Source organism: Crinia signifera, chromosome 6 (assembly GCF_055691185.1).
Source record: "Crinia signifera chromosome 6, ASM5569118v1, whole genome shotgun sequence".
NCBI lineage: Eukaryota > Metazoa > Chordata > Amphibia > Anura > Myobatrachidae > Crinia > Crinia signifera.
The window spans coordinates 215,528,581-215,550,694 of NC_139222.1; the positions used below are offsets into that span (position 1 = coordinate 215,528,581).

The 22,114-nt window shown below is 41.2% G+C and overlaps 1 protein-coding gene and 1 pseudogene across 3 annotated transcripts in view; one reads left to right on the top strand and one right to left on the bottom strand.

Moving 5' to 3' along the window:
- CEP131 (centrosomal protein 131) overlaps nt 1–22,114 on the top strand; it is a 139,964-nt gene that overhangs the window by 46,980 nt on the left and 70,870 nt on the right. For 2 of the 3 annotated variants that reach the window (XM_083148808.1, XM_083148809.1), the window contains exons 14-18: nt 1,489–1,626; nt 1,929–2,054; nt 4,874–4,990; nt 7,490–7,519; nt 18,209–18,311. In XM_083148808.1, coding sequence (XP_083004934.1) covers nt 1,489–1,626; nt 1,929–2,054; nt 4,874–4,990; nt 7,490–7,519; nt 18,209–18,311 — 514 coding nt within the window. The remainder of the gene's footprint in view (nt 1–1,488; nt 1,627–1,928; nt 2,055–4,873; nt 4,991–7,489; nt 7,520–18,208; nt 18,312–22,114) is intronic. The other variant, XM_083148811.1, reaches the window with a different exon arrangement.
- On the bottom strand, nt 15,273–15,390 carry LOC146011699 (5S ribosomal RNA; annotated as a pseudogene).

Sequence of the window (22,114 nt, forward strand, 5' to 3'; positions counted from 1 at the left end):
CAAAGATGGTCTCCCTGACCTCTGTCCCATCGGTTGCCTAGACTACGTAGGTGATGCTATCAGTGCGACACAAGTAGCATCCTTCGCCATCCTGTCTCTGTCACTGTAGAGCCATGGACAGGGAAGGCTGACAACAACTGGTATGCAGTCGTTAGGTCGACATTATTAAGACCGAAATGCATTGGGTGGACCACTGAAGGTCGACAGGGCTTAGTTCGACACATAAAAAAGGTTGACAGGGTTAGAAGGTTGACTCAAGCATTAGGTCTACAATGGGAAGGTCAGCAGTCGACATCACCTTTTTTTTTTTTTTGTGCCGACAGGCGGTATTTCATGGCCTACTATCCACAGGAGGGAGAATATAATAGTGTGCCGAGCATAGCGAAGCACCACGCCTGAAGATGGCGAGCTCATATAGCCATATGAGGAGACACAGAGGACTTTTCCGGTTTCCATGTCAACTGTGTTGACATTTGAGGGGGGAAAAGTGAAAACTTATGTCGACCTTTTTGGCTGTTGACTTTCCCATTGTTGAACTAATGCTTGTGTTGACCTTTTGATCCTGTCAACCTTACCCATGTGTCGACCTAAACCTTCGACCTTCAGTTGTCGACCCATAATTTGGTTGACCCAGTGACCAGTACCCCAGAAATTACATTCCCTTCCCCAAGTGACCATCTGGATTGCTTTCAGAATGCCAAGATTTTCTTGAGGGGTAATAATGCAGAGACCAGCGGTTATCACAGTGTGTATATGACAGGCCAATGCGGTTTTACTCATGAGACAGTAGCACCCGGTCACACCACTGCAGCCTATTTTTACAGCACCTTGTTTCTCTCCCATTGGATTGCTGTTAAATCTGTGGTATCTGTTGCATAGCATGACACTACTGGTGTTCTCCACAGTGTCTAGTGGTACACAACCCTCACACTTACCATGTTTACCCCAGGGTATGGAAACCCTATATTGTTGGAGGAACCCAAACTCCATCCAAAAGATTTTCAACCCATATCTTCCTTCAGGAAGGTCAGGTTTGGTCGGTGGTTTCTATTAATGCCACAGTACTAGGCATTCTTGCAAGCTTCAAACCATGTTTCCCCGGTGGACTTCCGTCCAACCAAAGGTAGTTTGCTGGTTCTACATCAGCCAGAAATTGGTGTTGCATCATTATATTCCAATCATCATAATGCTTGTCTGTTAATATGGTTCTCTATTTGTGGGTGTTTCAGTCCAGAACCAAGGGCGTCTCATACTTGGACAATCTGTTGTCTCTTTGTTAAGCACAGAAACCACATTTGGCTGTAGGATCAGATTATCCTGGAAACCCCTGTAGATGTCCCAAAGTGTTGGTTGCAAAATAAAAACATCAGGTGTAGGACCTGTTTAATTTATCAAAACCAGCACTACACAATATATCTTTAAACAAGTAGTCATTTAATGCAATATCCATGTTTAAAATCACTTTTCTTTTTTTGTCTTGGTCAAAAGGCTTTGCTATCTGAGGAAGAATTGACACATCTAGAACAGGCATCAGCTGTCGCCACAGAGGTGACGAGTTCTATGCTGAAGATGCGACTGGAACTGGAAGAGAAGAGGAAAGCAACAAGTCTCCTTCAGACTGCATTAGTAGGTATCTCTTCTGTGCCACATCGCTTTATCGTGGTACTAGGAGGCCTATATTCAGTTCTCTGGGAATTGCTGCTGAACTTACCACAGTAACATATGATGCCTCAACATCACCGATTTTTCTGCACACCATTATGGGGTGCAAAAGAGAATTGGTAATGTTGGTGGTCAGGAAGTATATTGATGCTGTATCACGGCCATACTCCCAGTAAGTGCATGTGATTTTACGCATACAGTACATCTTATACAGGTCTCTTTATGTAAAATCAGATCTGAAAATATTCCCACATTTCTCTTCACAGGCCCAGCAGCGTGAGCTAACTGTGCGACATGTGAAGCAAACTGAAAAAGAGCTGGGATATCAGCTGAAACAGCAGAGCGAGCAGTATGAAGCCACAATACAGAGACACTTGACATTCATAGACCAGGTACTCTTGTTATATAGTGAATGATGGAGGAGGTAATGGGAGAAAACGAATGTCCTGTCAAAAGTAAGCAGTGCCGTGAAAGTACAGTTACAGGTCACTGCGGAAGAACCATTTTCAGGCCAAATTGCTTTAAAGTTTAATAACTTTCCCTTTCCAATGATGATGAAAAACCTCAAGAGACAAAGCAGTGTCCTACTTGTGAAAGTCCCTGGCTGGGTATAGGTACCAGTTTGTGTAATGCAGTACAATAAGTGCTGCTCCCATCATGCAACTGTCACTTTAACACATATTGCAGCCAATTAGTGTAGATTGTATTCCACTCATTGTGCAAGACCTTAGTGGGGTCTCGGTACAGGACATTTTATAATCATGAACCAGTGATGTCACTGGTACCTAGTGAATTTGTGGGTTACAGTCTTCTAAATGTATTGGGTACTTGTGTAGTTTCATGGAGGCAGCTTACGCTACGTTTGAAGCTGCGTTATTAGCGTAGCCCAGCGGCTGCCTTACTTGTGTAGTTTCACAGTGACATCCTAAGCTACGTCGTGAAACTACACAAGTAATTACCGTACTGTTGCCGGGAAATGCCTCTCTGTTCCCGGTGTACCTGGCATGCCTAGTGAGCACCTTTCACACAGCGCCGGCATGATCCCCTCTCCGGCGGAGAAGGAATCATGTGGGTGCCGGTGGAGAGGCGCTTCATCTGTCTGAGACGCAGGAGTGTCTGAGTAACTATTGCGGCAGACTACAGCAACCCTGCCGTCAGGGTAAGGGGTTCGGTAGCGTGTGCGTCTCCTGCACAAAGAGGGGGTGCGGATGCAAGTGCGTCTCATGCACAATAAAGGAGGCATTTGCCAGTGCTCCATGTTACATACTGGCAAATGCCTCCATTTGAAACCCCCACTATCCACGCCAGCACGAAGCGTGGCGAGCGCACGCATTAAGCGTCCTCCCGGCCTTTCCATACCCCCACTATCCACATTGGCATGTAGTTGATTTTATAAAGTGTGGCGAGCGCAGCGAGGGGACATGGAATACATGTAAAGTGATCCGCGTCCCCTCACGGAGCTCGCCACGCTTCGGGCTTGGTGACTCGCCACACTTTATAAAATCAACTCCACGACGACGTGGATAGTGGGGGTATGAAAACATCAGGAGGACGCGTAGCGCATACCCTCGCGGGGCTCGCTGCACTCACCATGCTTTGGGCTGGCGTGGATGTTTCAGGAACACATTCACACCTGCCATATCATACATCTGAGACAGTAATGAGTACATGTGTTAACTGGTAACTGGATTTTAGATAATAATAATAATAAGAAAGCAACTTAACAAAGTACAATAATATCGAAATTATCAAGAAGAAAGAAAAAATTAAACAGTTATTCTTCTGAATCTGCATTCACAGAAACTGCAGCTGAAGTGGATGCAGTTGTTTCTGCATCTGTGTCGTCAAATTTCTCAGCCTGTGGGAGCAGAGTTAAGGCATAAAGTATACCATGGAACGCGTTTTCTGCGCCAACAGTCTTTCGCCAAATAAATTCCTGTAGGTAGTAGTCCAGATTCTGGCGTGCAGTGCCCCTTTGATGTTTGTTACGCCACTTACACGATCCCCAAAGGCGTTCAATGTTTTGGGTGTGAACCCCTGTGTCCGGATCAACAAAATTGTAGCGGTGGTTCACCCGTGCATGGTGGTACCCTGCCTGCTCCAGCTGCTTAGTGTTATATGCACTCCAGCAATCAGAGTATATAGTCTTCCCCAGTTCGATTAATTTGTTGATGGGTGCCATCAGGGTACTGGCGTCACGTCTTTCAACAGGTGTCACGAAGCACTCACCGGTGTCTCTGGAAATGCCCCTGAACAACCACTGTTGAGGCAAAATGCGTCCCACATGACTTTTCCTCTGTACAAAGAGGCTCTCGTCCACCTCAACTATTTTTGCTGGACCGCCAATCTGGCGTTGGGGCTGCGACATTAGGTCCACGGTGCAGGCCTCCCACATAAGGTTTTTATACTGCACAGTGTTTTTTTTTTTTTTTAGAGATGACGCTTACAAAACTTGATGCTGGTTAGCTCCTCCGCCCAAAAAAACACGAAGTGTATGAGTGTCATGAACATGAGATGGCATCCACGGAACCAGTGTGGCCCGGACGCTAAACTTTTTGCCGCAGCTTCTTATGTGGCAGCACCACATACGCTCCTTCACGTTGAGTAGCATTGGATAGCCGCTAGGACACATCTTGGTCTCAGGAAGAAAGTGGCGAAGCTACAAGAAATTTTCTGACTCCTCCGCCGTCTGCGGCAGGTTAAAAATAGTTAATTTGTCGGCAGCCATAACTGACACAATGTACTGCTGACTGACTACGCTGGCTGCGGGAACACTACGCTCATTCTGACAGGGACGCTACGCTTACTACGTAACTACCGCTGTGAAACTACGCAAGTACCGGATTCGGCATCAAAAGCCGGCGGTCGGGATCCCGGCATTCAAAATCCCGACGCCGGAATACCGAACGCTGAAACCCCGACAATGGGGGGACGTGGATCGCCACGCAGGGGGCCCGGTGCCTCGCTATGCTAGGCACACTAATTTATTCTCCCTCCGAGGGTGTTGTGGACACCCACGGGGGAGAAAGTGTCGGGATTTCTGCGTTCGGGATTCCGGCGTCTGGATTTTGAACACCGGGATCCCGACCGCCGGGATTTAAACTGCATCCCCAAGTACCATGCATTGTCTTCTGGGCTCATCTAGGGGTTGCCAGTGTTTTCCTCAACTAATTCACTTAAGGTAGCCAAATATGCTTGACCTTTTCCACAGCTTATCGATGACAAGAAATCCCTGGGTGAGAGGTGTGAGTCACTGGTCAATGAGCTGAAGCAGGTGGATCAGAAGTATGCCAACAAAATCAACCAGATGCAGGATCAGCATGAAATGGTGAGTGACACTCTTGTCATTGTCAGTAGAGTGATGACCATTAGTTCTATTGGAGGTAACCAGACGCATTGATGTATTTAATGTTGTGTTGCTTGCTATTATTAATAATGGCAGGAGTCTTTTTGCTTTTTCGGGATGTTAGTAATAAAGAACTAGATCATAAAGTGACAACCTAAATGTGCCTGTTTAAAAAAGCGTGCAGGAGTGTTTCCGTCCCTGTTCTTCAAAAATGTAAAAATTACAAATATTCTATGGCTCTTGAATTGGGTATAGTAATTAATACTATATTTAAAGTAGTACAGTGGCCACATAGGTTATAATCCTGTGATCTACAGTATTACTAGAGTAGTACAGTGGCCACTTAGGTTATGATCCTGTGATATATTACATAGTAACATACTGTACATAGTAACATACATAGCAATTAAGGCTGAAAAAAAAGACGTTAATCCATCGAGTTCAACCTAACTTGTAACTACTGACTTGAGTAAGTCCTATCTATAGGATTCCCTTCGTGGCCAAAAATGTATCCAGTTCTGATTTAAATTCATTAACAGTAGCTGCTGTAACCACCCCCTCCGGCAATGAGTTCCCGAATTTTACTGCTCTAATGGTGAAGAATCCTCTTCTTAATTCAGTACGGAATTTCTTTTCCTCGAGCCTCAGTACATACCCGTGTGTCCTAAGTATAGGCCTGTTAGTGAACAAATCATGTCCCAGTTCCATATGATTCCCAATCCTCTATTTGAACATACTAATCATAGCACCTCTCAACCTCCGTTTCTCCAATGAAAACATATTCAGCCTGGTTAACCTATCTTTGTATTGTAGTGATTCTAGACTAGCTTCGTCGCCCTTCGCTGTACCTGTTCCAATTCATTTATATTCATATAATTACACAATATTCCAATTATAGTCTCACCAATGCCTTGTAAAGAGGCACTATCACATTGGCATCCCTTGAATCCATACCCCTTTTAATGCATGCCAGTGTCTGGTTTGCTTTTGCTGCTGCACTTGAGCAGTGTGCACTATTATTCAATTTTAAATCTATGATGACCCCCAAGTCCTTCTCTACAGCAGAATTCCCTATAATAACTCCATTTAGCCTATAAGTAGCTTGTTCATTTTTGTTCCCATAATGAATTACTTTACATTTATCAACATTAAACTGCATTTTCCACCTTTCCGTCCACCTTTCCAGTTTATTTAAGTAACTTTGTAGTGTTTCCACATCCTCTCCTGAGTTAATTTCCTTACTCAATTTCGTATCCTCCGCAAATATTGCAATTTTACTCACTGTCACTTTCAATATCATTAATAAATATATTAAACAAGGTGGGTCCCAATATTGATCCTTGCGGGACTCCACTTTGGACCTTACCCCAGCTGGAATCTATGCCATTTACCACCACTCTCTGTCCCCGATTGTGCAACCAGTTTTTAATCCAATTACAAATTTTATCTACTAACCCTAAATTGCCTAGTTTCATTAATAACCTTTTATGAGGCACCATGTCAAAAGCTATAGCGAAATCAAGCAGTATTACATCAACAGATTTCCCTAAGTCCAGCCCCCTACTGGCTTCCTTATAGAAGCTAATTAAATTAGTCTGACATGATCTATTTTTGACAAACCGATGCTGAGCTCGATCCTGAGATCTATTACTAAAGTAGTACAGTGGCCACATAGGTTATGATCCTGAGATCTATTACTAAAGTAGTACAGTGGCCACAGAGGTTATGGTCCTGTGATCTATTACTAAATTAGTACAGTGGCCACATAGGTTATGATCCTGTGATCTATTACTAAAGTAGTACAGTGGCCACATAGGTTATGCTCGATCCTGAGATCTATTACTAAAGTAGTACAGTGGCCACATAGGTTATGATCCTGTGATCTATTACTAAAGTAGTACAGTGGCCACACAGGTTATGGTCCTGAGATCTATTACTAAAGTAGTACAGTGGCCACATAGGTTATGATCCTGTGATCTATTACTAAAGTAGTACAGTGGCCACACAGGTTATGCTCGATCCTGAGATCTATTACTAAAGTAGTACAGTGGCCACATAGGTTATGATCCTGTGATCTATTACCTGTATGTGGACAAGTAAATTGATATACTGGAATTCCTTGTGTCCTGTATATAATCTCCTTTACTCTTCTCATCGCACTGTGATGCCAGGTAGTCTTTCACCTTCTAATCCTTTCCTATGGCACACAGTGCAGGTAGCCAGTTTGTTGTTCTAGCCATTCTTCAGCTCTTCTATTAGTAAAAACATCACCATGATAAGTGGCTTCCTCCACTGGGCAAATGCTACAGTTGAATTGCACATGAAATGATCCAGCTTCTGTATTTATAGAGAGACTTCTGCAACTTGCACAAACAGATCTCAAAACTTGTACTGGAGTAATTTACTATGTTACTTACTGTATGGGTTTGTTGATTGGTTACCTCTTTCTCCCCCTTTTCTTCTTCTTTTCTTTTTCCCCAGGTTTGGCAAACTCTTGGCCCCCTGTGTGAGGTAATAGACCTGAGTGTGCTAGATGCACCTTATTAGCACATTCATCTTCCTATATACCTTCCATCCCTCTCCTAACAGGAAGCCCTGTTGTCTGTACTTGTGATTTTATAGAGATGATGTACAGTATAACAATCTGTGTGTATATATGTTAATAGCCATCATTAACCTCTTAGGATATCTCACAGCCATCATAAACTTAGCATGTTTGTGTATCCCAGGCATTTTACCATAACGCCAATGAGCTAACTGTTATTAACTGAACAATGAATGACAGCAGCTAGTTAAAGTAATGCCAGGCTGTCAACCCATCACTAGTTTCTGGATTTTCCCAGGAGATAATCCAGATATGAATGTTGGGGTTATCTCTGCTCGTCTGCAGAAATCAATATCATCAGATTAGCTTTCATACAGTATTATCTGGTCTTTCGTAGGAAAGGGAAAAATGGCTACATGACAAAACCAGTTTCAGTTCTACAGTGCGTCTTTTTGTGCGAGCACACTTACACTAGGATTGCTACAATATCCCTTTAATCAGGAACACATGAATTGCCACCAAAGGGCATATGGACCCAGAGAGACCTCATTTTGCATTGTTTAGTGTTTATGACTAGGAGGAGTATTCAATCCTGGACGAGTTTTTCGTCAGGCCAAAACATAACTGCAAAGATTCCCCTATTGGTATTCAAGCATGGGCGCGTTCGCTTGTTTTTAGTACATTTTCGACCATGCCATTTCACTTTTTTTTTTATTTGTGAAACGGCACAAATTTGTGTAAAATTTGCCGATTTATCCGGTTTTCACAGATGCCCAGGAGAGGGGGCGAGTTGATTTGCCATAAACATGGCAGATTTTTTCACCTGGCGAAAAATTGGTCCGGGACTGTTGTGGCTTGGAGCACAGATCATTTTTTTACTTATTTTTGCACCTCTATGTTGCACTTCATCATGGAAGTGCTTACTTCCTCACTACTGAAATTCTAAACAAAAACCTATACACACTTGTAAAAGTGGCATAAAATAGTTCCATTGCCCGCTCACGTGATGTTTAAACAGTCATTGAGGCCAAACTAACAAAGTATTCTTTTAATGATAAACATGGTTCTGAAATGACAACAATTTTGACTTTTTTCCCAGTCTGTACCTCTCATTGCGCTGGGCGGATAATTGGCAGAAGTCTGTCCTAAGAGCAGTGGGGCAGTCTCCTTAGACACACTGTTTGTTTCATAAACGACATCATGTGAACACTCCTCCTCAAAGAACCAATGCATCATGTCCAGTAATATTATAAGACCACTACTGAAATTTCACTTTCGAAGTGTGAACGTAAATTAAATAGAAGTGTTAACCTGAAGTTCCACTCTAGCTCTACTGAATGTAAAGTATTCCCTCCCACTGGGACAGGGTGGGCGCAATAATTCTCTATCTACAGCTTTGCCCATATTTGCTGTGATATACTGTGGTTTGAAGATGGCCATTACTTGCCTTATTCTCTTCCCCCAAAGTCTAATATGTATAAAGAACAGGCCAGTATCCCTTCCTTCCCTCATTTCATCATAGCAGCCCTTCAACTCATCATCTACTGAAGCAGTTCAGATAAAGAAGTGTTCAAAGCAGAAAAATAATTTAAATGTGTTCTATCATTACGACTATGTGTTAAATGCTCTTAATAAAACATTAGCAATTTGTCATTGCTCCTGGCAATTCAGCCCCATAAAGAGCTACAGTATCTATTCTGATACTGACATTTCTAATAGGAGACTTGTTTGGTAAGTTTTGGGCCCTTTCTTCTTACCCCTTTATCTACACCTCATTCTCTGTGACATTTATACTAGTACACAATTAAATATGCAAATCTGAGTGTTATAACCTATAACTAGGGATGGCCATCGACCATCGATGATTTGAAATCATCAATGGTTCATGGCCGATGTCGAATTCTGTTGCCATCGATGGGGGAAAACCAGATGGTTTTCCTCCATCGATGGAACAGCAAAACTATGTTTTTCTTTTTTTTTTTTCTTCAAAGTGCCGGGACATGGAGCATAGCTCTGCCCCCAACACCAGTGAAGCCCCGCCCCCGTGTTTTTATTGGTCCAAAGGCCAATCATTCAAACACAATGGATGACCATTGATATGTAAAAATAGCTATGGTCATCCATTGCATAGTTAAGCACTATCGATGGCCAGTTGCAGAATTGCCATCGATGGCAATCATCGATGTCCATCCCTACCTATAACATCTAATTGTGTACTTGCTTTAATTTTTTAAGGGAAAATATGTAGGTAAACCTAGTGGCTAGGAGTCACGGTCCCCAGCGTCTCCTAGAATATCTTCACAGTGTTCCTTTCTTTTTTTCTCCTTTCATCTCCTTTCACCCTTATTCGTCCTATTTTTCTTCTATGTCTCAGTCTGATTTAACAAAAAAAAGCTGACAAAGATTTAAGGCTGAGCGCAATCACACTAGTTTGAGTCCAACTTGCTGCTGTTTAAAGGGATACTCAACCCTTTTGTCCAACACAGAAAAAATACAGAAATAAAAGCACTTTTGGACCAAACAATAATAAAAAAATATATTTTTTACTTTCAATTAAGGACATACACTAGCTATATATGGCCGGTATAAAACAATTTAAAACATAATATAACAATCGGCATACATTAAAAAAATTCTGTAGCCTCACGCTGGGTGGCAGCAGGCGTCTCACAGGCATGTTCCCAGCTGCTGGTGCCTCCGGATATCATGCAGACTTATCTGGAATGTCAAGCCTGGATATAGCGTCTCCTGGTCGGTGATTAGCTGGTGTTACAGGTTCAGATATGTATAACGTGGTTCTCCACCTCTTTGTCAATCAGTGGCTTCCTCAGATACATAAAAAACCTTTTTCACTCTGGAGTATGTACCGCCTTCTATGTGCTTGTAGACTTTCGTTAGACAAGCCTCTATTTTGGGCATGCGCCGTTTCTTTTGCGTTCCAAGCCTTTTTGTGGGTTTATCTCTCATTTCCTTAAGTAAATAGATGTACGCCAGACCTCGTTTTCAATTATAGCCCAGCTGGCTAACACTGCGGCACATCGTGAGATAATATATTTTCGGCAAATAATACATATAAATATGCTCATAGGAAATAGTAGCTGACTATGAGAGAGTATATGCAATTATTATACATCACAATATTTATTATATGTCGCCATTGTTGAACTTTAAATATAACACACATTTTTATTTAGTTTATTTCTATGCATACAGGGATTTTGAAGTATTAACCCCATCTTTAACTTTTAGTTCCCTATATCTAAGGGTGTGTGGATGCATATAAATAATCATATATCGGATCATAGAAGATCACATATGCTCTGTATATTGTTGCTAAATATTATATGCACATATATAACAAGGTGAATAAATAATAAATTATGGATTCAAATTAAATATAAAAATAAGAATGAAATAATAAAGGATAATAAAAGATCATAAATAATAGTAGTAAATAATAAAAAATATATGAAAAAAAAAAAATATATATTAATACAACTTACAGTAACATACTTAATATATAGCATAATACTTATGATTGCATTTAGCACAATTTTGTCATCCTATATTGGCCCTATCTAAAAAATGAGGACAGACATTAGACCTTGACACTTCCACATACTGTACTATGGTTTCCAGACAGATTTTTACATTAATGGGCAGTCATATGGGACCCTATGAAGGGAAGGGGGCATATATAGCTTGAGTGTACAAACAGAAAAAAGAGGAAGGCTATTATGGTGATGGGTAGAAATGATTATAACTCTTTTTATCCAGCCACCGTACTGTTTAAGAAGGTACTGTAGTTGATCTAAATATTCGGAATCATTGTGCCTAACAGGAAAATCCAGTAGGCTTCCCTCCTACAGAGGGTACCAAACCGGTCTCCTCCTCTTTTTGTTGGTTTAATGTGCTCTATTACCTTTTATACTCACATTCTTCATACATTGCTTCTGGCACATGGCAATGTGCTTAGATAAAGGGTGTGTTCTAACACCTTCCAATATATTTCTCCTGTGTTCCATACATTGTGTATGTAGACCTCTTGTGGTGCGGCCCACATACTGTAGGCCCCAACCACAATCAGTTAAGGAAATCGGAGATAAATCCACAAAGAGCCTTGGAACGCAAAAGAAACGGCGCATGCGCTGAACAGCACGTACCCAAAAGAGAGGCTTGTCTAACGAAAGTCTACACACCCATAGAAGGAGAGGTGTTTTATGTATCTGAGGAAGCTACTAACTGACAGAGGCGATGAAACACATTATACATATCTGAACCTGTACCACCAGCTAAACACAGACCGGGGGACGCTATATCCAGGCTTCACATTCCAGATAAGGCTGCATGAAATACGGAGGCACCAGTAGCCAGGAACGTTACTGTGAGACGCCGGTTGCCACCCAGCGTGTGGATTACAAATGCCCATTTGGGACAAGGATTGAGACTTAAGTATTGCTTTTATTCTCCACTTATCTGTGCTATAAACTGACTACTAATCCTCTCTGCAGAACTATACTAACAAAAGTGGAACTAACAAAATGCAAATCTGCTTGCTTTGGCTACTAATTTCCATGCTGCTAATGAGAAGCTGTGAAAGATAATACTTGCTTGAATATCCCTAAAGCACAGCTATTGTTGATAGCGAGAGAGAAAGGCACAGTCATTTCTGGCTATTAACCCATATGCTGCTGTCTGAGAAATTGTGAAGTCTAACTGCTGCGTAAGAAAAATCTACAGCGTTTTTTTTAATATATGCTGATTGTTATACAGTATTATGATTTAAATTGTTCTATACCGGCCAGATATAGCTAATGCATGTCATAGATTGAAAAAAAAAAAAAAAAAAATCTTTTTATTCTTGTTTGATGCAAAAGCTCTGTTCTATTTCTGTATTTTTCCTGATTTAACAAAAGCTTGGCTGACATTTTTCCTTGCATGATACAATCACTGAATGACATTACTGCATATTATTTTATAGCATCGCTGTCATTGTAATCAGTTATGCATGCAAAATTACATGGTTGTCTTCATACAGCTGTAATAATGCAAAGTAATGGGAGCATTTGCTCAAAATTATGTTTCTAATTATTTAAAAACTTTTTATATCGCATTATACAGTGGAGTCCCTTGTTATTGCAATTATAATTGCATGACTTTTGTGCAATATACATCAATGTCCGTATTACAGTGCATCACTTTGCTTGTAACTTTTTAGCAAATGCGTTTTTTTTTTTTTTCAGGAATGCCATTGCTTAATATTCAGATGTTTTTTTGCATTATATTCTATCTTCTGAACGTTTAGTACTAGACCGAGAACCCTTTGTCTGTAACACATATACATATACAATTAAAGCCCAGTGCATTTATACATCACTTACTGTACGTTATAAAATATGCCTGATAATAATATTATATACACCCCGATAAATGTTTAGTTTTAATAATGAAAACCCAATATACTGTAAGGTAAAGCCAGATCTCCTTCTGTAGCCCTGAAATTTCTCCTGTTTGCAGGTTCCTCTTGAAACCAGTGAATTAGTTGATACTTCCATCACCGTACGATATAAGGTGCCGTAGAAGACTATAGTTGCATATGCCACCTAATATGAGGAACCAGCACACGCAATGGCTCTCCTAGCCCCTACTTCTTCTCTACCAGCAACAGACAGTAGGAGCTAATGGGCCCTACACACATAGCTATGCTAGGTCGGCCTCTGCTGCAGCACTGACAGCCCACACACAGCACTGATCAAGCTGACATAGTCAGTGGAGAACACTGGCGATCAGCGAGATTGATGGTCACTGACCATCAATCTCAGGCCAGTGAAACGCATTGCTGCTGCTACAGCCCCTACACACACACACACACACACCCGATGTAAGGCATTTTTCTAAGCAACTTTGCTTAGTTTGGCAAAGTTGCTTAGAAAAATGCCTTAATATCGGCATGTGTGTAGGTCCTATAAGGATAGATCTTTAAATATGTGTCTGTGGCCATAATGTTATAAGTGCTCTGTCAGATTTTCAAACCAGCAGCTAATCCCTGTTCAGTGAGTTTGTGATACTTATCCAGGCTTGTATTGTAGAGGCAGCTGATACAGTTGCACTTTTTTAATACACCAATATTATTTCAAGCGCCCACATTTTATTGTTTTAAGTGCTGTTCATAGGATAGCAGCGAACCTGCTTTTAATACACCTTTAGAATAATACATTTTGCAGGATATGCTTGGATTTGTAGCTCCGTAAGGCTCTACACATTGTGTTTTTGTTTGACAGAAAGAAGCCTGCACATTTATAGCTGCGTCTACACATTGCATTTTAGCAGGATACAGTCGCACAGGAGCTGTTTAGCAGGATGCTTACTCAAGAAAAAATATAAATATATATATATATATATATATATATATATGGGGGACTATAGTTATGGAACTCGGCGATCGGTTTTACTTTGTAAAATAAAATAAGAAATAGTTTTGAATAAAAAATCGTCAGAAATTTATTATATAAAAAGAAGAAAAAGGGGGGAGGAGTTTTTGATACAGCACAATAGATAACATAAGCGGTGTGACAGTAAGGTTATATGCTGTACAGAGTGTCTATACGTGATGAGCAGATAATAAAACAATTTAAAAATGCTGCCAACACAGTAAAAGACCACAACTGGGCTAAGTAAAAGTACTGCCTATATAGTCATATAATCATAAAAAGCGGGACCATAAAATTTCAGATAAAAGAAATAGAAAATCGCTTAGCTTAGTGAGGAAACAGGATTAAAAGCTGCCCAACATGTTTCGTCTTAAAAGACTTCCTCAGGGGGTGTGGACAAACTGGTAGGAGCGAGTATTTATAGTATGAGACAAGCTAACATCACTTCCTGTCCCTCAATTAAGACAATGTAGCAGTAAGCGAGTGAATAAATATATTGCGGAAGTAGAACTTACATAAATTAATAGTTATAAACAGTGATATATGGTTAAAGGCTATTTATCGCGCTGTCCTGTGAGTGTAAATAAGTTAATTGCGGTTAGATTAGTCCAATAATTGTACGAGGGTACGGAGCAGAGAGGCGGGACGTCATTTCCGCCCCACATCAGTCGTCATCGGGAGGGACAGTGCGTCTACGCGATGTCTTCATTGATGCAGTTAGCCGCCTGTTACGTCCTGATTGGTCTTTGAGCTGCTTGTAAGAGGTCATGTGCTCGCTCTTGATTCGCCGCAGCGTAGTTGGATCGTTGCTATGGTGACCGTTTGTGGATATGACAATATCTCTCGTGTATCTCACCCTCTTAAAGTCTCTCACGTGTGTGAGTGTTTGTACCATCGACATATGGAGAGGGAGACATAATTGTAGTGCATTACTGATTTTAGAAAACGAAGCTGGATAATACGCAAAGCAATAATGTTGTTTAGAAGAATCGGCGCATCCAGTGGGATAAATTGTATACATACTATATATAAATGTATGGAGGCAAAGTACTCCCAGGTAAACATGCTTATGTAGCAAATAATATTAGCGAAGGGGTATATTAGTTCAAAGGAATGTTAAATGGAATTATGCTATATCGGCATACTAAATAGCGTTATTATACAATCTAATTAAAAACTTCTGGGAAATAATCCAGTAACATGCGGAATTTCTATATATAGTTACAAATGAGATCTTGGTGAGGTATATTCCATGATAACCTCCATAGATGTGTCCCTATTCGACCTTAAACTACAGCACCTGGTCTTCTTTGGAGGTACCCCTTCCAAGTACTGGCCAGGCCTAACACTGCTTAGCTTCCAAGATCGGACGTGGTTGGGCGTCCCAGTGTAGTATGGCTGTATAGAGGTGAGTTGTTGTGGGCACTGGAGGGTCATGTAATTTTCCTCTTTATTGGAACTTATTACTGTATATTATTTATAGTATTGGATGGCATGACGAACCTTTTATAGGCAGTGGGATAAGTAATCACCACACTTATACATATCCAAGGCATTTCACAGGAACGGTGCTATTTCGTAATTGTCATTGAATCCGTCAGGGTTGAGTGTATTTAATTCAAAGATCCAGAACATTTCTCTGCGGGAGAGCAGATTGGACAGATCTCCCCCTCTTTCTCCCAGTGTAACATGTTCAATTCCCTTGTAGACCAGTTTATCTGGGTCGGAGTTGTGATATTCCAGGAAATGCTGTGAGATGATGTGTGTTTGAACCTTGTTTTTTATGTTTCTTACATGTTCTTGGATCCTGGTCTTTAGTAATCTCTTGGTCTTTCCGATATATTGGGTCCCGCACGGGCATTCCAACATATATATTACTGATGTGGTCATGCAGTTGATAAAATGTTTAATTTTATAGTCTTTCGTTTTTTCTTTGTTTTGGAATATTCTTCTGTTTGGATGAAGCAATTTACAGATATTGCAATGGCCGCACTTGAAACTCCCCACACATTTGGGCATTGTATTTAATGTGGTACTTTCTTCACGCAGCATGCTGGGTGCCAACATGTCTTTTAGATTTTTTGACTTTCGGTACACCACCTGTGGGTGGGTGGGTAGGTGCTCCTTGAGGACCGGGTCCATCATTAGGATGCCCCAGTGTTTTTCGAGTGCCATTTTGATGTTTTTCTCATGGCTATTATATGTAGTGACGAACTTAATTTCGGGTTTTTTCTGTTCCCTTCTGTTGTACTGTAAAATTGTGTTCCGATCAAGTTCGTCTGCCCGTTGTTTGGCATTGGTGAGGATGTGTTCTGGGTAGCCTTTCTCTCTGAACCTGTCGGTGTATGTGTTTAGTTGTGTATTCCTCTCTGTCTCTGATTTACAGTTGCGTGTTATCCTGTGAAACTGTGAAAATGGTATGTTGTCCTTCCATTTCTTAAGATGGCTGCTTCCATAATGCACATAGCTGTTTGTATCAACTTTTTTGATGAAGTTTTTGGTGCTGACTGATTCCCCATTCTTCATCAGGACCAGGTCCAGGAATTCCACCTGTTCACTGTTGACATTGGAGGTAAAGGCTAGGTTCAGATTATTATTACCGATATATCCAAGAAATTCATTAAAATCAGTTTGGGTCCCGTTCCAAACGATTAAAATGTCGTCAATATACCTTTTAAAAAGAATAATATTGTCTTTAAATTGATGATCATTGTAAATTAATTTCCTTTCCCAATGGCCCATCAGCAAGTTGGCAAAACTTGGGGCAAAGATAGTGCCCATTGCGGTGCCACAGATTTGTAAATAAAAACTGTCCAGGAATTTAAAATAATTATGTTTATGTTTATGGTCCCGCTTTTTATGATTATATGACTATATAGGCAGTACTTTTACTTAGCCCAGTTGTGGTCTTTTACTGTGTTTGCAGCATTTTTAAATTGTTTTATTATCTGCTCATCACGTATAGACACTCTGTACAGCATATAACCTTACTGTCACACCGCTTATGTTATTTATTGTGCTGTATCAAAAACTCCTCCCCCCTTTTTCTTCTTTTTATATAATAAATTTCTGACGATTTTTTATTCAAAACTATTTCTTATTTTATTTTACAAAGTAAAACCGATCGCCGAGTTCCATAACTATAGTCCCCCAAAAATACTTTCCTGTACAGACGGTTCACCAACGTCTGGCCTTGGGCTCGTGCTGACACCCATTTTTAATGGGGAGTGTTTTACTCATTTATCACATTCAGGATATATAAAATATTATATCTTGATTAACTCAAAAGCATCCTTCTGTGTATTTAAATATATCTTGACGCTGAAACCTTCTCTTTCTTTTGTGTACATATATATATATATATATATATATATATATATATATATATATATATATATATATATATATATATATATATATATATATATATATATAGTTTGCGTGGTGGCCGTCACTCCCAATAGTAGGTCCAGTCGTTTACTGACCCGGTGCCTTCCAGTGTGGACCTTGCGGCCCCAATACAGGGTGTAGGAAGCAGGCGGCACTCTCGGATTTGGTGAAGCAAAAAGTAAAAGGATTAAACTCACTTTTTGCTTCACCAAATCCGAGAGTGCCGCCTGCTTCCTACACCCTATATATATATATATATATATATATATATATATATATATATATATATATATATATATATATATATAATTTGCTTCTGGCAGCCCGGCACTCTCCCCAAATGTTCAACAGGCCCCGGTGCCCTCCCGGATGAGTATGTGTAGATGGGCAGGAATGGGTGGCACTCGTAGGTAACTTCCAGTGATTTATTGAGGTGCGGCAAAAACCAACATTTCGGGGTGCGGTAACCCCTTTGTCAAGGTGCTCAAAGATAAACCTTATCTTTGAGCACCTTGACAAAGGGGTTACCGCACCCCGAAACGTTGGTGTTTGCCGCACCTCAATAAATCACTGGAAGTTACCTACGAGTGCCGCCCATTCCTGCCTATATATATATATATTACACACACACGCGCCTGCTGCATCCTGCTAAAAGGCAATGTGTAGACACAAGAAACTGCCTTCTGCTGAACAGGATCCTGTTCAACTGCATCCTGCTAAGACACAATGTGTAGACGCAGCCTTATAGTTGAAGATAAGAATGTTGCTTACCAAATTGTATTAGAAAAAATCATAATAAACTTTATTGAAATGCCATCTATTCTGATCATCTAGGAGATGAAGAAGCTGCAGGAACTCATGAGCGCTACAGAAAAAGTGCGTAGGGAGAAATGGATTGACGAGAAGACTAAGAAAATTAAAGAGATCACAGTAAAAGGTAAAATTAAGCTTTACTTAATACAGTTTAGCTTCAAAGGCCTTATGTTACAGTCTTACTTTAGAGATTCTTATTATTGGTTATGCTCTCAGAGAAAGTCAATCGCAAATCCCGGAATTACAAAAATGGGACTGATGTTATTGCTGGGTAACAACAATATACATATATTTAACCATGTTAGGCGAAGCTTCCTCGCCTCTCAGTGGATTTAGACATTTCATATGCTGGTTCAGTACTTGTTTCCTAGCACGGCGCCAGCGATTTTAATTGTATTGATCGGGACCTAAAAAATCGCATCCGATGCGATCGACGCGATTTTTACATCATAATCAATGTAAAATGGTCCCTGAGGCCCAATTTTACATTGGTCCCAATGTAAAACACACCGTTCACCCCAATTTTTATTGCAGACCCCCCCCCATATGGGTGAAATGGCCCCCCATTGTTAACGCCACCCCACTATTGACGCCAACCCGAAGTGTGGCGAGCGCAGCGAGCCTCCGAGCCCGAAGCGTGGCGAGCACAGCGTGCCCCGTGAGGGGACGCGCATTACTTCACAGGTATCACTACGCTCGCCACACTATATTAAATCAACTCCACGCCGATGTGGATAGTGGGGGTATGAAAAGGTTGGAGGACGCGTACCGCTGCCGCTCGCCACGCTTCAGGTTGGCGTCAATAGTGGGGTGGCGTTAACAATGGGGGGGCATACAATGAAAAATGGGGTCTGGGGGCCATTTAACATTGTACCCTATGTAAAATCGCGTTGATCGCGTCGGTCGCATCCCATGCCATTATTGTACTGTCATAATGTAAGCGCACAGGCTTACATCTCTGTCTATTAATAGTCTTATTTTAGTAAGTTGTTGCCAATGGTAAAGTTAAATATATTTTAATAAATAAAATGCATTTCTCATGGTATTTGTAACAATAATCTAATTTTCCGCTCTTTTTTTTGGGGGGGGGGGGGGGGCATCTACCATTTTAATCCACATGCAGACCCAATTATACTATCTCGCCTCCTCGCATGGTGAGCAAAATGGTGCCTCGATCCGCTGCCTCTGCACACTTTACTATTCCCAATCACAGTTCACGTAGATAGTAAAGGATGAAATAGTTGGAAAAAAGCAGAACAGATGTGTGTCGAACATTTGAACCTGTTGACCTTAAGCACTGTCGGCCTTTACATGGTGGTCTACTGACCATGGCGACCATATTGGGTTGACCTTTTGACTGTCAATGTAATTAGTGCAGACCTATCAATCGTATAGCAATTGCTGCTTTGGTGCCTTTTTCTCCATTATTGTATTAGCGGTATGACTGATTTGAGATGTGCAGAGACAAATAGCATTGAGAGATTGCTATAACTCTATCTCTATAACAGTGTTCATCAATTAATAGACAAGGGTGCTAGAAGTTTTGGTTCAAGAGAAGTAAAGCCAGCCTTGGTTGGAGCATAACCGTGTGGTGTCATGGTCATCTCTCTGCATTGTACTGAGCATCACTATTCTTTCTGTCTGGGCTTCTCTACACTTGCAGATCTGAAACACATTTCAGGACTCCTGTTTCAGTAAATTATAGGTTGGCTTTGGGAGACATAGGGGTTATTCAATGGTGATCGGATTTCTAGGCCAGCTTAGAAAAGGGGAAGGGCACAAAATAGTATTGGAAAGGGTAAAGACCGCAACATGGAGGTGGAATCTTCAAAGTAAAGAGGGATCAGTAGTCGTTACCCATGGGCCCACCTATGAAATTAACTTTACTTCTTTTTTTTAAGGTCAAAGCCACCTAGAAAACATATGCATTGGCCACTAGGTGTCTTTTAAAATGACACTACCTTAAAATGACATGCTTCAAATATTTGAAAGTACAAAATATGCTTTATTATTACGTCATTTTAACGGTCAGTTTCACAATAATGGCAGTTTCATTTAGGTGTAAGTTCCTTAAGCAGAGCCTTCATTACTGTTTCCGTTGTCTGCATGAACATTTATAATGTTTCAGTGTCATAATGCATATACTGATGGTTTACAAATTCACAATAATAATATGAAAGCCTAAAGCAAGTTATTTTAGCTATATACATTCATATGTATTAGCTACACAACTGTTTTGGCACAATACTATAAAACCATATAAATCAACTTCTGTACAAACTGACACTTTTCTCATCCACTTTATAAGAGACCTGATATACAGGTTGTGATGATTTTGTAATGGATCATAAGATATTTGGCAACATATTGTATAGTCCTTTTTGGTTAATAAGTGTATTTTAATTACTAGTAGAATGACCTGTATTTGATCCCGGACGTACAATGTAAAACCTGATTTAAAAAAAAAAAAAAGTTAAATTATCATGTAAATTGCTTGAAGTTTTCACTCCCAATATTTTATATTTTATCAGGGCTAATGGTAACATTATGGACTCATACATTCCATGCTTGCTCTTCTCACCAACATAAGGTTGGCCTGAGGGTGAAGGGTAGGTCATCACCACCACCACCAAAGAAACATTGTGGTGACCAGCAGGGTCTTGACTAGTTTTCATTGACACAAAGTCAAGGAACAGGGAAGGAGGGGGTGCAAACTAACCCCTTGATTGGGATAAAGACCATACACCACATTCAGGGGTAAAACAAAAGCTTGATGATTTCGGTGATGAAGAGCATGGCAATTACTATTTAGTAGTAAAAAATGCAAAATCATGCACTTGGGTCTCAAAAAACCAAAGGCATATAGTATTAATGTGTTGTACAGTAGGAGTCACTATTTCAGATTACTTAAAGGCGGGTAAGCAATATAACAAAGCAATAGGAGCTCAGGAGTGCGTGGCCACGGCGGCGTGTGAGTGAGGGAGGAAGGACCGGCTCTACCGTGATCCTGTGGCTATGACCCTTCCCGACCCCACATGCACGTATGGGTGCCGGTACAGCCATCTAAACTAGCCAGCGTTTCCACCCGGTTGGTTCTTTATCGCCTGGCGTGCTTTTGATCCAGAGGAGGCTGGCTTCCGGCGTGACTTCTGGCCATCTCTCCAGTGCCGCTGGAGTGAGAAATGAGAGGGGATCAAGCGGCACGGACGCCAAGAGCCGATACATCTACCCGGGCTGTGGTGTGCAGGAGCGTGTAAACCTCCACCACCGGGCCAGCTCCAGATTGGAGGTAGCGAATCCCGGCTGGCGGGTGACTCCAGAGTCCAGTGGAGGAGGAGGGTGCATAAGACAGCTTATGGTCCCTTATACAGAACCACAAGATCAAGAAATTCGATCACTCACCAGGGTGAACAGTGGATCCTGTCTTCACGTGGGGCAGGTGCAGTATTGGCAACATTAAACAAATGTACCAGACAAACAAACTCTGGCTGCGCCCGCACAGAAAAGAAATTGGCTGTATTCATGTGCATGTCGTCTCAGCATTAGGGGATATAACAGGTGGTGATAAATCCCCCGCATTGACTCTGATTTATATGCCGGGTACATCCAGATACAGGGGAGCTAACATATTGGCAAGTTTAGCCTACAGACCCCTGACTTTCTTCTTGTGATTACTCGCTTTAACTCTCTCCTGCCTAAAAGGGCCCGGTGGCTCCTGCCCCTATCACCACAGTAATACTGCTAAATTGATATTACAAAAGCTATCTCTGGCGTCTGTGAGAGCCTCATTAAGGATAATGGGCAAGACCGGGCAAAATGCTGCTGCAGCTCGTTTAGAGAAATATGCTCGAACGCAGGGAAATACAGCTTCTAACTCCCAGCCCAATACCCCGCAATCTACTCCCTCAAAGGGGTCTGGTGAGCCGC